This window comes from Molossus molossus, unplaced genomic scaffold, assembly GCF_014108415.1.
Source record: "Molossus molossus isolate mMolMol1 unplaced genomic scaffold, mMolMol1.p scaffold_m16_p_12, whole genome shotgun sequence".
Lineage (NCBI taxonomy): Eukaryota > Metazoa > Chordata > Mammalia > Chiroptera > Molossidae > Molossus > Molossus molossus.
The window spans coordinates 95,226,845-95,248,452 of NW_023425347.1; the positions used below are offsets into that span (position 1 = coordinate 95,226,845).

A 21,608-nucleotide genomic window follows, 5' to 3' on the forward strand; every position below is an offset into this window, starting at 1 on the left:
ATCCAGGGGCAGGAACCTTCCAAAGAAACACAAGAAGGTTCAAGGTGCTGTGAATGCCATCGGAGCAGACTCCGCGTCTGAACCCAACGGGGACCACGCTGGCTGCGAGTTGACTCAGCGACCCTGTTCCAGGGCTTGAGTGGCCGGGACCCTTTCCAGACCTCAGGGCCGCCGAGGCAGCCGGTGTGGTGGAGGCGCCCGGCCAGCAGGAGCCGATGAGGCAAATACCGGCCCCACCATCGCCAGCAACCGCGGGCTCTGGAGGTGGATGGAGTTCGAGGGGACGGGCTGGGGCCGGCCCTGACCTTATACGTGGTGGCTGGGGTCCAGGGCTTAGGCCCCATGCTGGGAGCTGGCTGTGGGCCAGGCTGGCCTGCTGGTCCAATAGGGCAGTGGTCCAGGGCCAGGAGGTGGTGCCCACCCGGAGCACAGCCGTCAGAAAGGGAACAGAGACACCGGCCACCTCCCTGGCTCCTCTGCTGCTCAATCCTGCCTCCCACCAGGCCTGACTCTCCCCTGGGCCAGACGAGCAAACAGGCCCAGGCAGGTTCGAGTGACATGTTCAAGGTCACACGATGACTGACCAGTAGAACAGACATGCGGATCCATGTCCCCCTGTCCCCTGAGGACAGGATGGGTCTAGGTCTAGGACACAGTAGCGCAGCTGATGTTTATCGAGCACCCACGCGGTCTGCCCTGACTCACCACCACCTCACTGTCGCCCAGGAGGGTCTTACACATGTGGAAACTGAGGCTCAGAAAGGTGAAGTCCCAGAAAATGGCAGGACCCAAACTGGGACTGCGTTGGAACTGACTGGCCAGGGCACGAAGAGACGCAGAGACTGGGGACCTGGCGCTGGATTCTTGAGAGACATCCCCCTTCAGAGGACTGACTGGTTCTCAACTGGAGCCAATCCCCCCAGGGCATGCTGGGAAAGGTCTGGAGCCGGTTTGGTTTTCACAGTGGGAGGTGACACTGGCATCTGTGGGTGGCGCCCAGGGATGCTGCTACACCCCCAGGCACGCGCAGCCCACGACAGACTCATCTGCCCCAGTGTCAACAGGGTCGAGGGTGAGAAGCCCCGCAGACAGAGGGGCAGCAAACTGTAAGACTTTTTCCTGTCTTGGAGAAGCATCGTCAACAGAAAATGAGGTCAAATGAGGTTGGCGTAAACAGACCCCTGGGGGCAGAACGATGTTGCAGGAAGCCCCGCCCCCTCTGTGTGACTGTGGGGAAAGTCAGCATCTGGACATCCTTCAAAGGCCTCCAAGTAAAGCCATCACAAAATGGGGCTCAGGGACCCCACAGTTCCCAGCTCCGCCTCCAACGCACTGGGCAGCTCCGGGAGGGACCCCTGAGCCCCAAGCCTGTTTCCACACATGTAAAATGGGAACAACAAGAACACACACCACACTGGAGTGACTGCTAACAGCATGCACTTCTCTTTAGGGTGATAAAATTATTCTGGAACTTGACAGTGGTGATGGGTACACAACTTTGCAGACATACTAAAAACCAGAGTTGCGCGTGTTAAAAGGATGCATTTATGGTATGTGACTTATATCTCAATAAAGCAAGATATGGAAAAACATACACATACACACACCAGGGTGGTCCACGGAGCCAATGCGGCTACAGAGAAGAAAGGCTCCATGGGTAGCAATGTCCGATGTGCCCAGTTATCAGGGAATGTCTCCCCCAAGCAGGGGCTGCTGAGCAGGCCACTGTGTGTGGCGTCCTGGCTTCCCTACCTCTGTGGCTGCCTTCAGCCCCCCACCCTCCACTGCACCGGGGAGCTCCTGATTTCCTCCAATGCACACCTGTGCGCTTAAACTGGTGCAGCTGCTTCCTGGGGCTGCAACCCAAGGACGGGAAGTGGGTCTCGCCCTGGCCAGCGGGGCCGTAGGGGAAGCTGGACACTGCCGCCTGGTGCAGGCAGCCCTGGAGGCCTCCAGGTGGTGCAATCCTGCAGATGGCGGGCCATGGAGGGGACCTCCTTCCAGGTGGGCACCCCAACAGCACTGAGGCTGTCGGCTCTTAGGGAAGCCCTTTTCCTCCGCATCAGAGCCCTTTTTCTTGTTACAAATCCATCACCCTGAGCTGCAAACTTTCACTCGAACTATTCACTTAGCAAAGGGGCCCGATGCCTGCCAGAGGGAGAGGCAAGAACCTGAGTTTTGTTGCCAGAAGGGAAGCGAGCTGAGTAGTCTGGGCATGGGGACAGTGGAAGCAGAGGGGAGCGGGCTTGTGATCCTGAAAGACCCCGGAGTTCCCCAGGATGCTTGAGGCCAGTGCTCCAAGGCAAGAAAGACAAGTCTGTCTGTCCACAGGGTACTGGGGAGACCTGGCAGAACAGGCAGGCAGCAGAGGCACAGCACTGCTGACCCCACTGGTGGGAAGCCCCCCATCTCCACCCCAACAGGGGACCTGACAGCTGCAGCTTCTTCTGGCCCTGCGCAGTTCTCACCACTAGGGGTCAGCATTGGACAAGGAGACCCATGGGTCCTGACCAAGACAGCCCAGGGTCCAGAAGAAGTGACCACAGAAAAGCATGACCTCATATCACCACTCACCATGGACAGGCACCGTACTAAGCACTCCCCTTGAATTATTTCATTGACATCCTCACAAGAGCCCTAGGAGATATATGCAATCACTCCTATTTAGAAGTGATGAAATTGAGGCTCAGAAAGGTGAAGGGTCCCGCCCAAGGTCACACAGCTAGAAAGTGATAGGGGCTGGATTCGAAGCCAGAACCAATGGCTGTAACCACACTGTTAGCTCTGCAGGAGAATGTTGAACCATGGAGGCCTCCTCACCCCTCAGGGGCTCCCTAGTGCTTCCGAGCCACCTTGTGGGGCACACTGTGTGGGATAAAGACCCCGAGTCTCACCCCAGTGAAGCCCAGAGAAGTTCAGTGAGTGGCCCAAGGTCACACAGAAGCAGGCAGAACAGAACTCCAGGGCTCTGAACCTCAGTTTTTCTGCCAGGTCTGGACACACCACCTGGGCTCTCTGTGTACGTACCACCACAGAAAACACAGTTTTTATAAGTATTTTGAAGGTTTTGTATTAGAAAAAGTAACAGTTTTCCTTGATGACCCAAGTAAGACATTCTCACTATAGATGAAAACAAGGCAAAGCAAGGAAAATAAGACTCACTTGTAATCCTAGTACCCAGAGATAACCATTGTTAACATTTTGGTGTATTTCCTCCCAAATGTTTTCCTAAACAAATATGTTATTATTTTAAACAAAAATGGGGAGTAGCCTGGGGAGTGAGGAAGAGTGGAAGGTCTCTCAGCACCCCACACCCGGGACCCTGGCAGGTGGGTGAAAGGCTGCCCCAGGCTCAGGGGTTGATGTGGAGAGATGCCTATCATCACAGACCCCGCCCCTGGCCCCGCCCCTCCGCCGCCCTGCGCTGCCTGACGCCACTCCAGGATTCTGAGTCCTGTCCTGTTTCCCAGCACACAGCACACGCCCTGCCCCGAGCACCCTGGGGGTGTGAGGGCTGGGCTGGGAGGGGCGGGGTCTCACTGGGGGTGTGAGGGCTGGGCTGGGAGGGGCGGGGTCTCACCATGGCCAGCTCGGCCTCCAGCTCCTTCATCCGGTTGTCTTTGAGGTCCAGCTGGGAGCGCAGCGCCGTGGCGTGGTCCGTGGCCTCCTTGGCTTGGCGCCGGAGCTCCCACTTCTCCCGCTCCAGCAGGTCCTTCTCCTTAGCCAGGGCCTTGACCGCGTCCTCGCTCTCCTGCAGGGAGAGAGCGCTGGCATTACCGCGGGGTGTGCGGGGCCTCCCCTAGGCCTTGCCCTCCAACCACAGGGAGACACGGCTGTGGCTAGGAGCTCAGGCTCTGTCCTGGGTTCGAATCCTGCATGCCACACATGAGTGGGAGGCTGAGCAGACACAAACCATTAGTAGACACCCAGGAAATATTTTTCAATGACTAAATGAGCAAATGGAGGTCATGGGTAAGTTGACTTCATTCAGTCTCGGTTTCTCTGTATTTAAAATGGGGGTGGGGTGGGGGTGCTCAATACTATGTTTCAAAGAGTTGTTACAAAGATCGAATTCCTGTGAGGGAAATCTTTAAACAGTCTGACAAAAGTTTGGGTCAAGCCCACCTGGTGTGGTTCGGTGGCTGAGCGTCGACCCAGGCACCAAGAGGTCACCAGTTCAATTCCCAGTCAGGGCACATGCCCAGGTTGTGGGCCTGATCCCCAGTGGGGGGCATGTCGGAGGCGGCCAATTGATGTTCTCTCTCATTAATGTTCCTATTTCTCTCCTTCTCTCTAACATCAATAAAGAAAAAATAAAAGTTTGGGTCAATAGTGGGTTTGGGGCTTTATTTTGTTGTTTGGTAAATGTACGTTGCAGGGATACAGGGAGAGAGAAGGAGACACCTGTAGCCCAGTCACCCTGGCTGCCACCACCCTGTGAAGTCCCAGCCCATAGTGAAGCAGGCTGAACCCCTCAGAGCTGCCCCCCTGCGTGAGCTCCAGCCGTGCCGTTGGGAGCAAAGGCAGCAGGCAGGGAACGCACGGCTGAATCGGGGGGCCTGACCTCTGTTGGTAAGAGCCAAGTTTCAGAAGAGCAGGGGTCCCTTCCGAGGAAGGTCCCCGCAGGGCGCTGGGCCCAGCCACCCTGCCACGGCCTTCCTGTTCACCAAATCAAGAGCCAAACTCAAGGTCTCCACGTAGCCTGGGACCATGGAGAGAGGCAGCCTTCCCGCCTCATCTAACCACCCTGTCGTCGGAGGCCTGACTTCAGCTGGCCAGGGACCAGGAGGGAGACACCCGGCCCTTTCTCGGTGGCTGTAGCTATGGCTTAGCTTCTGAGTCTCAGTCGAATTCTGGCTTTGCGAGGATGAGCTGTGATGATTACTGTGCCTCAGTTTCCTCATCTGTAACGGGGATGACACCAGAGGTGTACGGCAGTGTTACTGTGAGGACTGAAGGAGACCACACACGCAGAGAGCTGAGCATGGGACCGGGACACACCAGGCGCGCCCCCCTCACTCACTGTTCTCCCAGCAGCTTCCCCGACCACCTGTCGTGGGGAGCCGCCCTGGGTTCTCAGCGACCCGCTTTCTGGTGCCTGGTATGGCTCCTTCAACCAATGCTCAAGGTCCATCGGCAGGCATAACCCAGACCAAAGTCCCCGCGCCCACGGAGCTTACTCGGGGGCGCCCTACTGCGTGCCCGCTGTCCGAGCAGACGTGCCCTGTTCATGGACAGACACCCGGTAAATCCTGCTGAGTAAACGACTGTGCAGCCCGGCAGGTGGCTCAGTTAGCTGGAGCACTGTCCTGTACGCCAAAAGGTTTCAGGTTCGATTCCCGATCAGGACATGTGCCTAGGTTGCGGGTTCAATCCCCAGTCGGGGTGGGTACGGGAGGCAACGGCTGGATGTTTCTCTGTCACGTGGATGTTTCTCTCTCCCTCCCTCCCTCCCTCTCTCTCTAAAAATCGCTAAGAACATATCCTCGGGTGAGGATTAAAAACACAAACGGGAAGCACATACCATAGCTGCCATCGTGGAGCAGTTCTGGCAACATGGGTGAGGGGAGGACGTGCTTTCTACGTCACCAGCCCCCCGCTTCTCGGTGTCCACCGGAGGAGGTGGTCCAGGACATGTCACTGACCCCCGCACGCTGGGGCCACGCTGGCTGACTGGAGTCTCAGGCTGGTGCATTACAAGTTTCTGGTCACCGGCCACATTACTTAACCCCCACACCTGCAGAGAGTCACTCCGTTTGTGAGACAGCGACAATCGCACGCCCCAGGGGGGTGGTCAGAAGGCCATTCCACTGCTATTTCTCCTTCCTCGCTGGAGCTGTGTTCCGGGGGTCAGGACCCCTGGCTCACATCATGGACTGACTCAGCTCTTCCAGCACCCACGGCATGTGAGCGCCTTCTCCAGGGCCGAGCCCCGACCTGGGCATCGCCCTGTGTCTAGCAGCCACCCAGGAATGAAGTGTGTGGAACTGGGCAACCGGATAAGGGTCGTTCCTCAGAACTGGCTCGTGTACAAGAGGCTGCTTACATGTCCCTGAATTAGGAGGAAGGCCCCCTAGGACCCTCGGGATCGTTTCTGTGTCCACGTCTCTGCAGGCACCGGCTCCGCTGGTCACGAGCAGAGCAAGGGCTCTGGGCGGGGGGAGGCTGGCAGGCGCTTTCCGCCTTGGTGAAGACAGACACTCCGTCCCGCGATCACAATCCCCCATGTCTGTGCACCCGTCAAACACGGTGCTGAGGGCGTGAGGTGGAGGAGCTCCCCCAGCCCCACAGACAGTGCGGTGGAGTCTAGTCCTTGCTGAGACCAGAGGCAGGAGCGGGACAGAAAGGAGACCTGCCTGGGGTGTGGCGCCTGCTGGGGAACAGGGCTGGCTGGAATCATGAGCGTAGGATTGGCCTGATCGTGGGGGGCCTTGGATGCCAAGCTGGGAGCTGAGGTCCCTCTGGCCTGAAGGCACGCGGGACTCTCCTGGACAGAGAGCAGAGGGGTGCTGTGAGGAGGCCGCAGGGAGACGCAGGCCTGGCTGGCTGAAGGCGGCCTGCTGGGACAGCGGCCGCCCCTCTGAAGACTGCCCTGTGTGCAACCCTCAGCCCGTCTTCAGCTGGGTTCACGGAGGACCCCCAATGCCCGCTAAACCGCACTGTGTGGTGGGGAGCATGACTGGCACCGCCTTCTGGGATGTTGCAATTCTGTGAACTCTCGGGCACCCCAACCCCTTGTCTCAGCAGCCTGTGCTGAACCCCCTTCCCACCCTGGACCCCGGAGCTCCGAGAGCTGAGGTCCTGCTAGCTGTCCAGACGACGGCTGCAGGGGTCCCGGGAAGAGCTGGGTGGGCCATGGCAGGCTGAGTGGCCGGAGCCCAGGGGTGAGGGGCGCCTGGGTTCCATGACTCCTGTTCATGGGGAGAGCTACCTTGCACATAAAATGCAAGTCAAATTTTAAAAACCAGCCGTAGGATCTTTGAAGAGGAATAATACCAGGACTTCTGGCTTTAACTTCTCCAAATCAGCTCTGAATATTGGCCTTGCGTCAGTCACTGGACCCTTCCGTCTCAGTCCTCCCATCTGCAAAATGGGCTTGCACCCAACAATGATTAGAAATCATGAAAGTGGCCCTGGCCAGTTTGGCTCAGTGGTTAGAGCGTCGGCCTGCGGTCCAGAGAGACCCGGGTTCGGTTCCCGCTAAGAGCACGTACCTCGGTTGCAGTTTGTCCCCGGCCCTGGTTGGTCGTGTGAATGGCAGCCACTCGATGTGTCCCTTTCACATCGATGTTTCTCTCTCTCTCTCTTTCTTCCTCTCTCTCCCTCCTGTCTCTATCTGAACAAAAAAAATGAAAAAATGTCCTTGGGTGAGGATAAAAAAAAAAAAAAAAATCATGAAAGTCTCGCTAGTACACGGATACGCTGGAGGCACGGGAGTGACTCTCTCCTCATAACAAGGTTTACGATAGTGATGGGAAAAAAAAATGAGTCTTTTCCAAATTTCATTTTTCCGAATGAATCTAAAGGGTATTGTGAAGGCATTCCATCACTGTGACCCTCGGCGCTCTGCTGTGGCCACCAACGGCCGCCCATGGCCACCACAGCTACAGGGCCTCTGATCACTCAGCAGCGTCACCTCCACCCACACTGCTGGCTGAACTTAGGAGATGCCCCTGGTTACCTGTGGCTTTGAATGGAAGGCAAGAACAGGTGGGTGGGGTCACACGAGTGGGCTCAGGGTATGCAACCTGCCACCCCCTTTTCATGGCTGGGATCCCTCAAAAGTGACTTTAACTAGGCCTCAGTTTTTGCCTCTGTGAAATGGGGATAATAAGGACAGTCATGCCTCGCAGGCCCCTCCAGCTGGGGAAGGAGAGAGGTAGACCGAGAGAGGCAGGTGGCGCTAAACCATCATGTGTCCTTTAACCACGGGTACATTCTGAGAAACGTGTCGTCAGGCAATCTTGTCGTGCAAACATCATAGAAATACACGAGCCCTGAGGGCACAGCCCACCACACACCTGGCGCTGTGGCCCAGCCTACTGCTCCTGGGCCACAAGCCTGCCCATGTCCCTGTACTGCACCCTGTGGGCAGGTCACACAACGGGAAGGATTTGTGTATCTAAATGAATCTAAACACGGAAAAGGTCCAGTAAAAACAGAGTATAAAAGATCAAACACGCCACACCCGAGCAGGGCTCTGCCCGTGGATGGAGCTGCCAGATTGGACGCTGCTCCGGGGAGTCCGTGAGTGAGTGGAGGGGGCCCGAGGCCCTGGGGCAGCACCGGACACCCCGGCAGACTCACGACACTGCCCACCATTTACACAAATGTCTTTCTTTCCTCCCTAACAAATTAACCTCCGCTCACCGTACTTCTTGAACTTTACTGTGTGAACTTTTAAATTTTTAAAAGAACTTTGACTCTTTTGTAATAACACTTAGCTTAAAAACACAAATATACTGTACAGCTGTACAAAAAATTGTCTTCTTTAAAATTTAATTTAATTTTTAATTTTTTTACCCTCACCTGAGGACATTTTTACATTCATCTTCAGATAGGGAGGGAGAGAAGAGGAAGTGAGAGAGAGAAACATCGACGTGAGAGAGACACACCGAGTGGTTGCCAACCACACGACCGCAACCGGGGCCGGGGACAAACTGCAACCGAGGTACGTGCCCTTAGCGGGAACCGAACCCGAGACTCTCCAGTCCGTGGGCCGAAGCTCTAACCGCTGAGCCAAACCAACCAGGGCAAAATTCTCTTTTTTAATATCTTTATTCTATAAGCTTTTTTCTATTAATATTTTTCTTTTTAAACTCTTTTGTTACACACACACACACACACACACACACGCCTAGGCCGGCACAGGGTCGGATCATCCATTTCACTGGCTCCCACACCCTGCCCCACTGGAAGGTCTCCAGGGGCCATGCAATGCCTTCTGGGTGTTGCCCGAAGGACCTGCCCGAGGCGCTGCTGGAGGACGTGTCCCTCTTTGCAGAAATACGTCCATGGCGGTTTGCTTGGTTTCCTTCTTTTCCATCACAGATGAGCTTGTGAGCAGGAATGCACCATGAACATTCCTCTCTAGCAATGACAACTTTCGGTGCTGGGGTTGACGACAGGAATGTACAAGCTTTTCAGGAGCTTGTTGAGGTCTGCAGAAGCTTCTTCTAAACCCTCCACTGTGCATTTTCCTGGGGGTTCTGCTTTCCCCGCAGTTTCCCTTCCTCCTCTCCTTCAGCTACGCGCTCCTGCTCCAGTCCAACAGCTCAGTCAATTCCTCAGGACCCGCCTCTAGCAGCTCCTCAACGTCAGCCTCACCCACCCGGGCTGAGCCGTCTGCCATCTGAACCGCAGCCTCGCGGGTTTTTGCGACCTTGGCACTACGACCTCATGATGGCTACGTTGTCACGAGGCAACATGAATTTATCAGTTCTGCTCCAGTTTTATGGGACCACTGTCGTACGTTCAGTCTGCCATCGATCAAAACACCATCATGTGGTACATTCCCGTCGTATAAATGTCGGTGTCCCGCCCAAATTCACACATTGGAATCCCAGTGCCCAAAACGACAGTTTGGGAGGTGAAACCTTAGGGAGGCGACTAGGTCCTGAGGGTGGAACCCTCCTGAATGGGCTTAGTGTCCTTACAAGGAGACTCCAGAGAGGTCCTTGTCCCTTCTGCCAGGTGAAGGCACAGTGAAAAGTCCGAGACCTGGAAGATGACCAAGAAGGCAGGCAGCGGCAGGAAGTTCCCTTTCCTCTCCTGCTTCCAGTGTCTCCTCATCGCCACATCCTGTCTACAACGACAGACCTGGGGCGGCCGACGCCAAGGGCTCAGCCCACCCACTGCGAAGGGTGCAGGCAGCGGAAGTCGCCCTGCTGCTTGGGCCGGCACCCAGGATAGCTGCAGGTTCCACAGTCAGAGGCTGTGGGTGGCCCAGGGAGCTCGCTGCACGTGTGGGAGGTGAGAGAGGCTCAATGCTGGTGAAGACCACAGTGGGCTGCAGGGATGAAGCGTTTCTTATTTATTTAAAGTTTTATTTTTTATTTTTTCCTTTATTGATTTCAGAGAGAGAGAGGAAGTGAGAGGGAGAGAAACACTGATGAGAGAGAACATCGATTGGCCGCTCCTGCACGTCCCCCACTGGGGATTGGGCCCACAACCTGGGCATGTGCTCTGACCGGGAATCGAACTGGTGACCTCTTGGTGCATGGGGTTGACGCTCAGTCACTGGGACACACTGGCCAGATAGGGATGAAGCATTTAAATCGAAATCCCGCCTCTGACATTCTGGCCTCTCAACTCAGAGGCAACACACGTGAACGCACGCGGGGATCCAGCCTGCCGGCACCCACTGTTCAAAGAACTTAGCAAACCCTCTGTGGCCCACAAAGCTGAAGGAATGAACCCCCAGCTGTTTTCTCCCCAGAGTACATGTGGACCTTGGTCACAGCCCTTGTCGTCATGTACGTGAAGAGCAGTGTTCCACAGTGTCTCTGCCCTGCACACAGGAAGGTCACAGCTCTCTCCCTGCAGACGCCATGGCTCACTAAAGACTGCCTGGCTGGGGGGACTGACTCTCTTTTCTTTAAGTTTTGGTACCTTCTTCAACATGTCCACGCCACGTATACCAGACAGATAACTGCTGACCCACGTTCCTTCTTTGCTTCGCCATAACCGACCATAAACTCCTACGCATCCCACAGAGCCCAACTCATAGTCACCTCCTCTGTGAAGCCTTCCAAGACTGTCTCCCTGCATGCAGAATTTCCTGCTGTCTCAATGGTGCTCCCCAGCTCTCTTCACACATCGATTATGGTATTATTAACAGGAGGCAGAGCTGACATTACTGAGGGCTTACTACGCACTGGGCGCCATGCGGAGTGCTCTGCATGCATCCTCTCAGACAGTGCTCGTCACAGCTCTACGGGTCTGCACCACGTCCACTGTTCAGCAGATGAGGACACTGAGGCCTCGCAGGTGGAGATGTCCGAGGGCACATACATGGGGAGCTGGATCTGAACCTAGGCTAGCCTCTCCTTATCCAGAGTCCCCGCTGTCACCGACTGAGCCATCCTGTCCATGCTCGTTTGCTCAGAAGCCATGGAGCCCCCAGGTAGGAGCTGTGCCCGTTTCATCTCAGTGCCTAGACACGGTGACCTGAGCAGAGGCCATGCGCTGGGACCAAAGGCCACGGCCTGTGCAGGGCAGGGAGGAGGGCGGGCGCAGGGAGGGGCGCGGGGAGGGCCGGCCCTGACCTGGCGGTGCCGCTCGTAGCTCCGGATGAAGTCCCGCAGCTGCTCCTCGCGGCTCTCCAGCGTGGCGTACAGCTGCTGCATCTGCTTGGCCAGGTCTGCCTTCTCGCCCTTTAGGCGCTTCCGGTCGGCTTTCATGGCTGGGGGACAGAGGAGCGAGTTAGTTCCGAGATCCTGTCTGTCCTTCGGGAAGCTGAGAAGGGACCCCATTTCCACCCTCTTTTTAACAGATGAGGAAACAGGGTTCAGATAGATGGAGTTTCTCTCCCAAGCTCCCATGTCACTCAGTGGTATTCTCAGGATTCGAACCCAGGTCCATCTGTTTCTAGAGTCCCTGTTGTCACCTCTCATTTGTATTGATCCAATCAGGGGAGTAAGTCCTTGCTTAAATCTCTGTCCCTGCTCTAAATCGGCTAGGTCCCCAGTAGACAGGAGCTGGAGGTCTGGTGAGCCTGTGACCACACCCCTGCCCCAGCCCAGGGAGCTGATGGGACCCTGACCCTGCTGAAATGAACCTCAGGGCTCATCTGAGCCCACCAGAACCACCCAGCCCAGCCCACCAGTCCATCATCTCCATTTCCTCTACAGAAAACAACATTTGATTAAAAACATACAACAACGTATGACATGAAAAGTATGAGCAACAGAGGAAAAAATAGATACACTGAAATTCAAAGTTAAAAACTTTTGCACATCAAAGGACATCAGTAAGAAAGTGATTTGACAACCCAAGGAATGGGACAAAATATTTGCAAATCATTATCTGATAAGGGGCTTATATCTAGAATATACAAAGAACTTTTACAGCTCAATAATAAAAAGACAAGTAACCCAATTTAAAAAAATGGGCAAAGGATCTAGAGAGACACTTTCTCCAAGAAATGGGCAATAAACACATGGGAAGGTGCTTGACATCACTAGTCATCAGGGAAATGCAAACTGAAACTACAACGAGGAACCACCTCTCACTCACGGCAATGGCTAAAATAGAGAAGGAGACAATAACAAGTGTTGACATGGGTGCGGAGAAATTGGAACTTTCATACACTGCTGGTGGGAATGGAAAACAGTGCTGCTGTGGAAAGCAGCCTGACGGATCCTTAAGCGATTAAACATCAAGTTACCCTATGATCCAGCAATTCCACTCCAGAAATGGAAACAACTGTCCACACAAAAACTTCCACACAAAGACAAATGTTCAGAGTGGCATTAATCACAGTGGCCCTGTTTCTACCCCCCTTTTAACAGATGAGGAAACAGCGTTCAGAAAGATGGACAACCACATGTCCATCAGCTGATGAATACATTTGAAATGTACTATATCCATGTAATGGAATATTATACGACAATAAAAAGTAGTCACAATTCATGCTGCACCGCGAACAAACCTTGATAATATTATGCTGCGTGAAAGAAGCCAGTCACCAAAGGCCGCATACAGGTTGGAGCAAAAGTAGGTTTATAGTTGTGAGCACACAAAACACAGTTTATGCTTGTCTTCTTATTATCGTATTCTTTTCCTGACGAACAGCTGCCAACCTACTTTTACCCCACCCTGTACTGTGCACTCTATTTCTAGAACATGTCCAGAATAGGGAAACCTACAGGGATAGGAAGTAGGTAAGTGGCTGTCAGGGGCTGGGGGGCTGGGGATTTGGGGGTGGTGGCTGAAGGTCATGGGGTTTCTTTCTGAGGTAATGAAAATGTTCTAATATTGGCTATGGTAGGGATGTACAACTCTAAACATAAAAACCACTGAATTATACACTGTAAATAGGTGAATTGTGTAATATGCAAATTATCTCTCAATCAAGCTGTTTCACACACACACACACACACACACACACACACACACACACACAGCCCCGTGCTCCAAGCAGCCTCCAAGAGGTGGCAGTATGACGTTTGGTCCCCAGGCTGTGCAGGGCAGAGGCCCCAGTAGCAGGGTGGGCTCCGCCCCCAGAACTCGGCCCCCTCCCTCGAGAGAAACTGAGGGGATTGTGGAGGTGGTGGGGATGGAGTTAAAATAACTCCTCGGCTCTGGGAAACTGACAGCCTGTGAAGGCACAGAATGGTTAGGTCATTTGCCCAAAGTCACACAGCCAAGTCTGACCCCAAAGCCCACACACTTGATCCTACACTGTGCTGTCTCTACAGTGAAACCCCTCAAACCCGGAGCGTCCTGGAGCCACAGCTAGCTAAGGGCAGTGATATGGGGCAGGCAATAGCTGGCCACCGGGCTCTGGTCCTGGACGTCCAACCCTGCAAACTCAGCCTGCCAACGTGAAAAGTATGGACCCAGGACCGAGGACCCGGAGCTCCTGGCTCGGTGCCCAACATAAGCTGACATCCTTCTGGCCCTGCAGGACAAAGCTGGGGGCTCCTTCATGCTCCTGCCCTTCGCCCTCCTCCCCCTGCCTGGGGTAGAACAGGGTGGAGGCAGGTTAACGGGGGCCACGCAGTCACGTGCAAGGAGCCGTGGGGAGACCCGTGCAGTGCGCGCCCCAGGTCTCGGGCGGCTCTTTGAAGTCCAGCTTTGAGCTCGGGCTCCCACAGCAGGACCTGTCCTCACTGGCCGAGCAGCTGAGGTCACCGAGGCTGGAATTCCAGGCCTGCTGGGCTGGAACCCGAAAGTCCCAGGACAGCAGACCCCGGTGAGGGCTCATTTGTTCTCTGTCCTGTCAGGCAGGGCGTGGCCGCACCAGGTCCCAGGGTGGGCGTGGGAGGGACAGAGCTGGGCTCGTTTTCTGTCCTGACCCTAACATGGTGTGGCCACAGTACCAGTGAGCCTGGTTTGAAGAAAACCCAACTTCGAAAGATGTGACCTGGTCAGAAGGAATGTCATCACAGAACCGGGGCCCCGCTGTCACCGAGGAATCAGAAATTTCCATCTGCCCCCTTCATTCCATCCCGGCTGCGCTCCCTGTGACAGAGGTAGTGGGTGCGTACTGGTATCATCCCATTTCACAGAGGAGGACACTAAGGCCACACAGCCAGAAAATGCAGAGCTGGCGCCTGACACAGTCTCAGGGAGGGTTCAGGTCGGCGGGGCGTGGGACCCAGAGGGAAGCACCGTGGGGGTGGCCCCTAGGGAGACGCGGACCCAGGCACAGGGACCACTGTGGCTTCTGGGGAGCCTTGGGCCGCCTCCCTGCCCGTGGAGAGAAGTGGTTGCCAAGCAGGTCTCAGGGCCTCCCTGGGGAGTCATGTCTGTGCCCTTCGGCTGGTGGGGGCTGGAGGGGGGTCCTGTCCCTGCCCTCTGGTTAGAAACGAAAGCCCCTTGGGTTCTGATTTACCTCCTTCAGCCCCATCTGGATGAGAACCAAGCTCCAGACTTGACTCTTGGCACTGAGGTTTGGGAGGGTATCTCCCCCTCCCCTGGCCTAGCTGGGCTTTCCTTCACTTCTGCCAAATGGTCTCGGAGGGAGAGCGACGCTCCAGTCTGTGGGCCTCCCGCTGCTCCAACCGTGCACGTCTGTGTGCTGGAGAAGCTGTGAGCTGCCGTTCGCCCGTGGGCAGGTCTGTGTTTTGGCCTCAGTGTGGGGACAAGGGGCTACGCCTCCCTCACCTGACTGGGGGCTCCCTGAGAGCAAGGGCTGGATCTCTGCCTTCAGGTTAGCGGAGCCTCCTTCAGAGAGCGAGGGCTCCCCAGACTGTTGGATTAACAGGCTCCTGCCTGCTACAGTGAGGGATGAACAAGACAGGGTCCCTGCCCTTTGGGTGGTGGCAGATCTGATAGAGGAGACACGTCATCTCCCCCCTTCTTCCCAAGAGAACCCCAATTCTGCCTGTGTCCAGTTAAAACACTCAGCTTCCCAAGCTCCCTTGAAGCTAGAGGTGGCATGTGTCACAGTCCTGGCCACTAAGAAGTACACAGGCGTCTGCTGGGAAATCTGCTGTGTTCTTTATAGAAAAAGGTCACGGTATGCTGGCAGTAACCCTTGCCTTTGCCCTCTAGTTTCTTCCTGCTGGGAACGTGGATGTGACATCCGGAGGCAAAGCAGCCATCTTGTAAGCACAAGGATGAAGACACAGCTGAAACTGGGGAGTAGACAGACAGACAGACTGCTGATGGCATCACCCAGGCCAGAATTCCTTATGTCAGGAGAGAAATAACCCCACTGTTTATGGGATTTCCCGTTACATGCAGCCCAATGCACCCTTAACTGACACATCAAGGCAGGCTGTGGGATGTGCTATCACCCCCACTGCAAAAGGCTTTGTTTCATGGTCCCTTCCCACAAGCTCTCTGTGGGGGTCCCTACTCCGCCGTCTGTAGACTGAACTCTGCCAGGCTGAGGACCAAAATAACACCAAACATGAGCGCTGGGTCTCTGGGTATGAATGCCAAGTGAAGACCACCTAAAAATGACAACAAGGCCACTTTGGGACCATGGTGTGAGCAAAGCCACGGTGCAGACCACCAGCTTTCCAGAAGCCACAAGCTGCTCAAGAAACCTCGCACGGAGGACCTGGGAGCACAGGGGACCCCAGCACCGGGGAGGTGGGAAAGTGGGTGTGTGGTTCCCCGTTGAGCCCGATGACATCACTGCATAGCCTCCACGACAGGGGTCTCCCTAAAGAGAGCGCCCGCATTCTCCCTCTTTAATAAACAGAGTTTAGCAGGACAAACACCCCAAGAAATCATTTCAGCTACATCCACACAGCCACGTATCACACAGTATCACACACTCCCTCCTTCCCTTCGTCATAGGGATGCTTTCATTTCCCTTCCAAACCGTTTGGTTTTTTCTTGGTACGTGCCCCTAGTGGGAACCGAACCCGGGACTCTCTGGTCCGCAGGCCGATGCTCCAACCGCTGAGCCAAACTGGCCAGGGCCGTGTTGCCGCTCCCCAAATGTCCTACCACGAGCTGCGGTCTGCGAGGCATGAGGGCCCTCTCCGTTCTCAGCCCGAGGCTGCCAGCCCCCCGCTCGCCGCCCAGCCACCGCCTTCGCCCAGGCGCGGCCCATTCCAGCAGCCAGGCCGGCGGAACCACTGCCATGGCGACGGGTGATGTCACGCCTGGCAGGCCCTGCGGGGTCACGGAAGGAGACCGGCCTGGCTCCTGGGAACGTGGGGACTCTGGAGCGGGAGGGAGGGTGGGTGTAGGGGGCCCTATTTTTCTTTTTCTTTCTGTCTCATCTTGATGTTTTCATTTTTATTGAATTCACTGGGGTGACACTGGTTAATAAAACGATATAGGTTTCAGGGGTACAATTCTGTAATACGTCGTCTGTATACTGCATTGTGTGTTCACTACCCCAAGTCAAGTCTCCTTCCCTCACCATGTCTCCCCCTTTTACCCTCTCCTGCCTCCTCCTGACAACCCCTTCCCCTCTGCTCATCACCACACTGTGTCCGAGTCTACGGACTTCTTAATCCCTTCACCTTTTTCACTCAGTCCCGAAGCCCCCCTCCCCTGGGACCTCTTTTTCTAACTCGGAGGAGGCCAGGAGCATGCATGAATCGAGGGGTGCAACCAGGGCCCAGCTGCAGCCCCACGGCGATGATACTTCGCTGGAGATGTCACTTTTCTCAAGCGTCTGAGGCGGGCCTTTCCGCAGCTGAGCTGAGCGGTGGCCGCGGGGAGCAGCGCCAGCCCCCATGACCTCTGCAAAGGCCACTCTTGGCGGGCGGGGACCAGAGAGAGGCCTCTGCACTGATCCCTCTCCCCTCGGGCAGAGCAGACGCTCCCCTGGGCCCAGGCAAGGAGGCCAGAGCCAAGCCAGCAGGATGGTTAATTCTGAGCTGCTGAGCTTCTGGAGGCGGGGCCTGGAAAGCGGGATTTTACAGGCTGCTCTTGAGCACCAGGGGTTTCTCCTTACCTGAGTCGGTGCACACAGTGAGAACCTCGCTGGGCAGTGAGGGATCAGGTTCTCAGCTGTCTGAGCCTCAGCTTCCCCCAGCCTGAACGAGCCGGGCTCTGAGCTTCCTTCTGCTTCTGAGATCCTAGGGCCCTGGGCCTTGATGACCCCCCACCGCCACCCCACCCCCACCCGCGTGAATGGCCGTGATCAACACCGCGCAGCAGGGCAGGGTGAGCATCGGCTGGGGTCAGAGGTTCTGGGTTCTGTCCCTGCTGAGTCCTTAAGCAAGTCACTCACCTCCCAGGCCTCAAGCTTTAGACACCCAATCGATCCCCACGAGCCAGGCACTTTCCAAGCCCCTCATGGGTTTTTGTCACTTAACTCTCACAACCACCTTATTAAGACATTCTGTGTGACCGGCAAGGAAGTGGGCACCCATGGAGATTAGGGACCCTGGCCAACAGTGAGTGGCAGCGCCCACCCGGCCCCAGCGGCTACCACTGCTCCGCTGCCGACCCCCAGCCACCCCGCACAGCCCCGCGGCTCCGCTGCCGACCCCCAGCCACCCCGCACAGCCTCCGGGGCTCCTGGAGCTCCTGTGGGGGTGGGGCTGCACCTCCCCCCGGAGGACATTGAGGCTCAGAGGGTTCCGGTACTCATCAAGACCCACACGGCTTAAGCAGTGGACCCTAGACTTGCATCCCCGACTCCGACCTTGAGCCCCTCGCGCTCCTTCATCAGCCCAGTGAAAGCACATCATTGTGAACAGCAGAATCTGCATCGATCCACGCAACCAGTGGGTGGTCTAGAAACTCACAGCAGTTACTGGGCCGCGGCCCTACGGTCCCAGGGACTTTCCGAGGTTTCATTAAAGGACGTTAGGTATTCTCGTGCACACCCCATGGCTGCTCAGGGGCTGCTGGAAGGAGTGTGTGTGTGAGTGTGAGTGTGTGTGTGTGTGGGCAGCTCTTAAGGAATCTTCCACTGGTCACCCCGACTTGCTCGCGGGACCCTCAGCCAGCCCCAGACACAGTCTCTTTCCGCACGATCCGCTGTCCCATTAGTCTGAACTCAGAAGGCTGCAAGGCTGGTTCTGGATGGTTCAAAGCTACGAGCCCTGGTAAAAATGTCTAGCCTGGTGGATCCCAGACAAACCTAGACTCAGGGGCGCGGAGGGGTAGATCTCAGCCTCTGTATGATGATCCCAGCTGCTGCCAGCAGGGGGCCCCCCTTTCTCTTCCAGTCAGCATTCCTGACCAGCAGAGCCTTCAGCATCTACAGATTCCGAGAATGAGGGGTAGGTAGGCAGGTGGCAGCCAGAAGGGCCTGGCAAACCTCTCTGAATACAAACCCACCAAACTGTTCTTCCAGCTCAACTTCCCTTTACAGATGGGGAAACTGAGGCCAAGAGAGGGAACGAGACTATCGAATATCACACAGCGAGTCGGCTCAGGTCTTCTGATTCTTAGGTCGACACAGTTGGGTTAAAAGCATTGGGTTTGCCAGCCAAAGAAAGGCAAGTACCATATGATTTCACTCATACGTGGAATTTAATGAACAACCTGGGCTACCAAGCAAAACAGAGACAGACTCATAGATAGAGAGCAGGCAGACAGCTCTGGTGGGTGTGGGTGGGTGTCGGGGTGGTGGAGGGAGAGAGAACTCATGGACATGGACAACAGTGTGGTGACTGTGGGGTGGGGTGGGGTGGGGTAGAGGTAGAAGAGGAGATAAGAGTGGGTAAATGGTGATAGAAAAAATAAAATAAAAATTTAAAAAAGCATTGGCTTTGGAATCCATCAAAGCCTGTTTGCTCATCTGTAAAATGGAGACTCACCGTATAATCATTCCTACCCTGTACGGAACAGAATGCAATATCCCATGTGAACTAGCAGGTGCAGACCTCAAGCGTTTGGGGAGAACAGAAACGCAGAGAGACACAGCTTCAGATGCACTGAGCCCGGGGTTCCAGTCCAGCCTTTGCTCATCACCAGCTGGAGGGCCTTAGGCACTGCATGGCACTTCTCGGAGCAGGGCTGCCCAGCGGTTAAGGCTCTATGTGCATCAGTCAACACTTGAACACAGCAGGTGATCATTAAATGTTATTGCTTCTTCCTATCTTCCCACTCCCCAGGCTCCGAGGTCTGACCTCAGGCCCCTGGAGGCCTCAGAAAATACAGGCTCAGTTGAGCAACAGGCTGGAATCTGAGCAAAGGGCTTGGAGGAGGCCCAGGGCAGGCAGGAGGAAGGCACAGCTCAGGGAAGCACATTAAACGCCCACAGACTTATGGCCCTGTGACAGGCATACATCAGTTTGTTTTGTTTTTCCCTGTTTGAAAGCGGAGCAAGGTGAGAGTTAAGAACAGGTTAAGGTGAGTTGAGAACTTGACCAAGGGTAATAAGCAGGCTTCTGTCCCATGAGGTGGCACTTGGTTGGGTAAGAGAGAAAAGCCAACCACATACTTGGACAAGTGGCAGCTCAGAAAACCGGACCTGCAGAGCTTGGTTGGACGTGGATGTGGCTGGGGGTCCTGGTCTGACCTGGGACGGTTCTGCTCCTCATGCATGGAAACCCCCCTTTTCTCTCACCACCTGGTAAAGTGGGTTGACCAGCTCACGTGGCCAATGAGTAGCAGAACTGGCACTTGACCCCAGTACTTTGACATTCAGGCTCAAGGACTTTCCAGAATCCCCACAGCTCCAAGTGCAGCCTAGAAAGTTAGGCAGACTGACCTTTCCAACCTTGGCAAATATCAGGAACACGGGTTCTCATTTTCCAATCCTGTGGCCATGCAGGCATGACTAATCAACCCAGATCTAGGACCCGGGGTTGATTGGAGATGTCTGCCGTGGCAGGGGAGGGAAGCGCAGACTGGCCAGCTCCGCCTCAGATGGGGAGGCAGATATCATCACCGACTGATTAGAGTTGGCACATTTGAGGGTCTTGTCTGGTCAAAGCTGTGCTAAATACCTTTGCACTCCACGGAACCAAGGTCAACTCCACTTAACCCAAAGAGTGAGAAGCAATTCCCTCAACCGGTGGAAAACCCGTGCACGCACACTGGCAGTGGCAAGCACACTGTACCCTGCGTGCTTAAAGGTGAGGGAGCAGAGCACCTTTCTCAGCTGGGTGAAAGGCAAAGAAGGACCACCGGGTTTGCTTACATATTTCTAAGTTCATCCCTGACTAGCAAGAACATACGCTTCTTGGGGGCAGGGACCTGGCCGGCCTTGGTCACTACTGTATCTTCAGCATCCAGACCAGTGCCTGGTACACAGTAGGTGCTCGGTAAACAGGGACCGACTAATTCTCACATGAATGACCGGACCCTCCACTGGGGTTTTCCCGAATGTCACACAGACACGCGATGCTCTCTTGCATCTTTAACTGAAAGGCGGCATTCAATCCCATTTCCCTCCCCAGCGCTCATTCCAGTTTTTTTTCTTTCTTCCCTTTTGAAGCAAAACTGCACAGAAGGATTGTGTGCCCTTGCCCATCTCTCTCCTCCCATCCTCGGCACTGCTCTGACTCCTCCACCAGGTGCTCAAGGTCACCGATGACGTCTGCTGTGACCCCACAGTCCTCGCCTGTCAAGCTCAGGTGACACTTCCTTCGCCTGCCCTCCTGGCCCCGCTCCCCTGGTTTCTCCTGCCTCCTGCTGCTCTGTCCTAGTCCCTTTGCCGATCTCTGCTCACATCTGACCTCTAAGCATTAGAAGCCTGGGTCTTCCTTTCCCATGGTTCCTGGCTGGGCTCGTCCAGCCTGGCCTCGCCCCTGAACTCCATCTGGGAGTCAAGAGCCTCCCTCCCACCTCCGCTGGGTATCTAACAGCATCTCCAACTGTGTGCACCCCAAAGGGAGTCCTGGGCCAGTCCCCCAACAACCTGCTCCTCTGGGTCTCCTCAAACTCAGGTCACGGCGACCTCAGCCTTTGGTTCCTCTGGCCCCAAACCCCAGGATTTCCCTTGATTCCACGTCTCTCACACCCCACACCCAATTCATCAACAAGCCACGGCAGCTCCGACTTCAACACATTCGCAGAATCTGGCCACTTCTTGCCACTCCTCAGACACCACGTTGGTCTGGTTACCACCAACCGTGTTTTCTGCATCATGCAGTAGCCTCTTAACTGGTCGATGCCAACTTTAGTCTGTGCCAACTCAGCCAGGGGGCCCTTTAAAATGCAAGTCAGATCGTGTCACTGCTCAAGGATCGGCACAAAGTCCTTAGGATGGTCCGTCAAGGCCATGTGATCTGCCACCCCCCCGCACCTCAGACTTATCTTCTCCCCAACCACCGCCCACCCGCCCGCGTCACCCCGCCACCACCTGGCTCCTTGCTGCTCCCGGTTCATGCAGACACCTGCCTGTCTCAGGATCTGTGCACAGGCTGTTCTTCTGCCTGGAACATCCTCCTGCCCGCGGCCCACTCCCGCCCTCTGCCAGGTCTTTAAGCAAATGCCCTTTCTCAGCACGGCCTTCCCCGGCACCTCCTCACTTCCTTCCCTGTTATTTATGCTTTGAACTCGCCACA

At 55.5% G+C, this 21,608-nt stretch overlaps 1 protein-coding gene across 2 annotated transcripts in view; it reads right to left on the minus strand.

The window, feature by feature from the left end:
• Positions 1-21,608, minus strand: part of KAZN (kazrin, periplakin interacting protein) — a 398,743-nt gene that overhangs the window by 46,021 nt on the left and 331,114 nt on the right. For both annotated transcript variants that reach the window (XM_036256063.1, XM_036256064.1), the window contains 2 exons: positions 11,268-11,404; positions 3,581-3,751 (listed from right to left, as the gene is read on the minus strand). In XM_036256063.1, the coding sequence (XP_036111956.1) occupies positions 3,581-3,751; positions 11,268-11,404 (308 nt within the window). The remainder of the gene's footprint in view (positions 1-3,580; positions 3,752-11,267; positions 11,405-21,608) is intronic.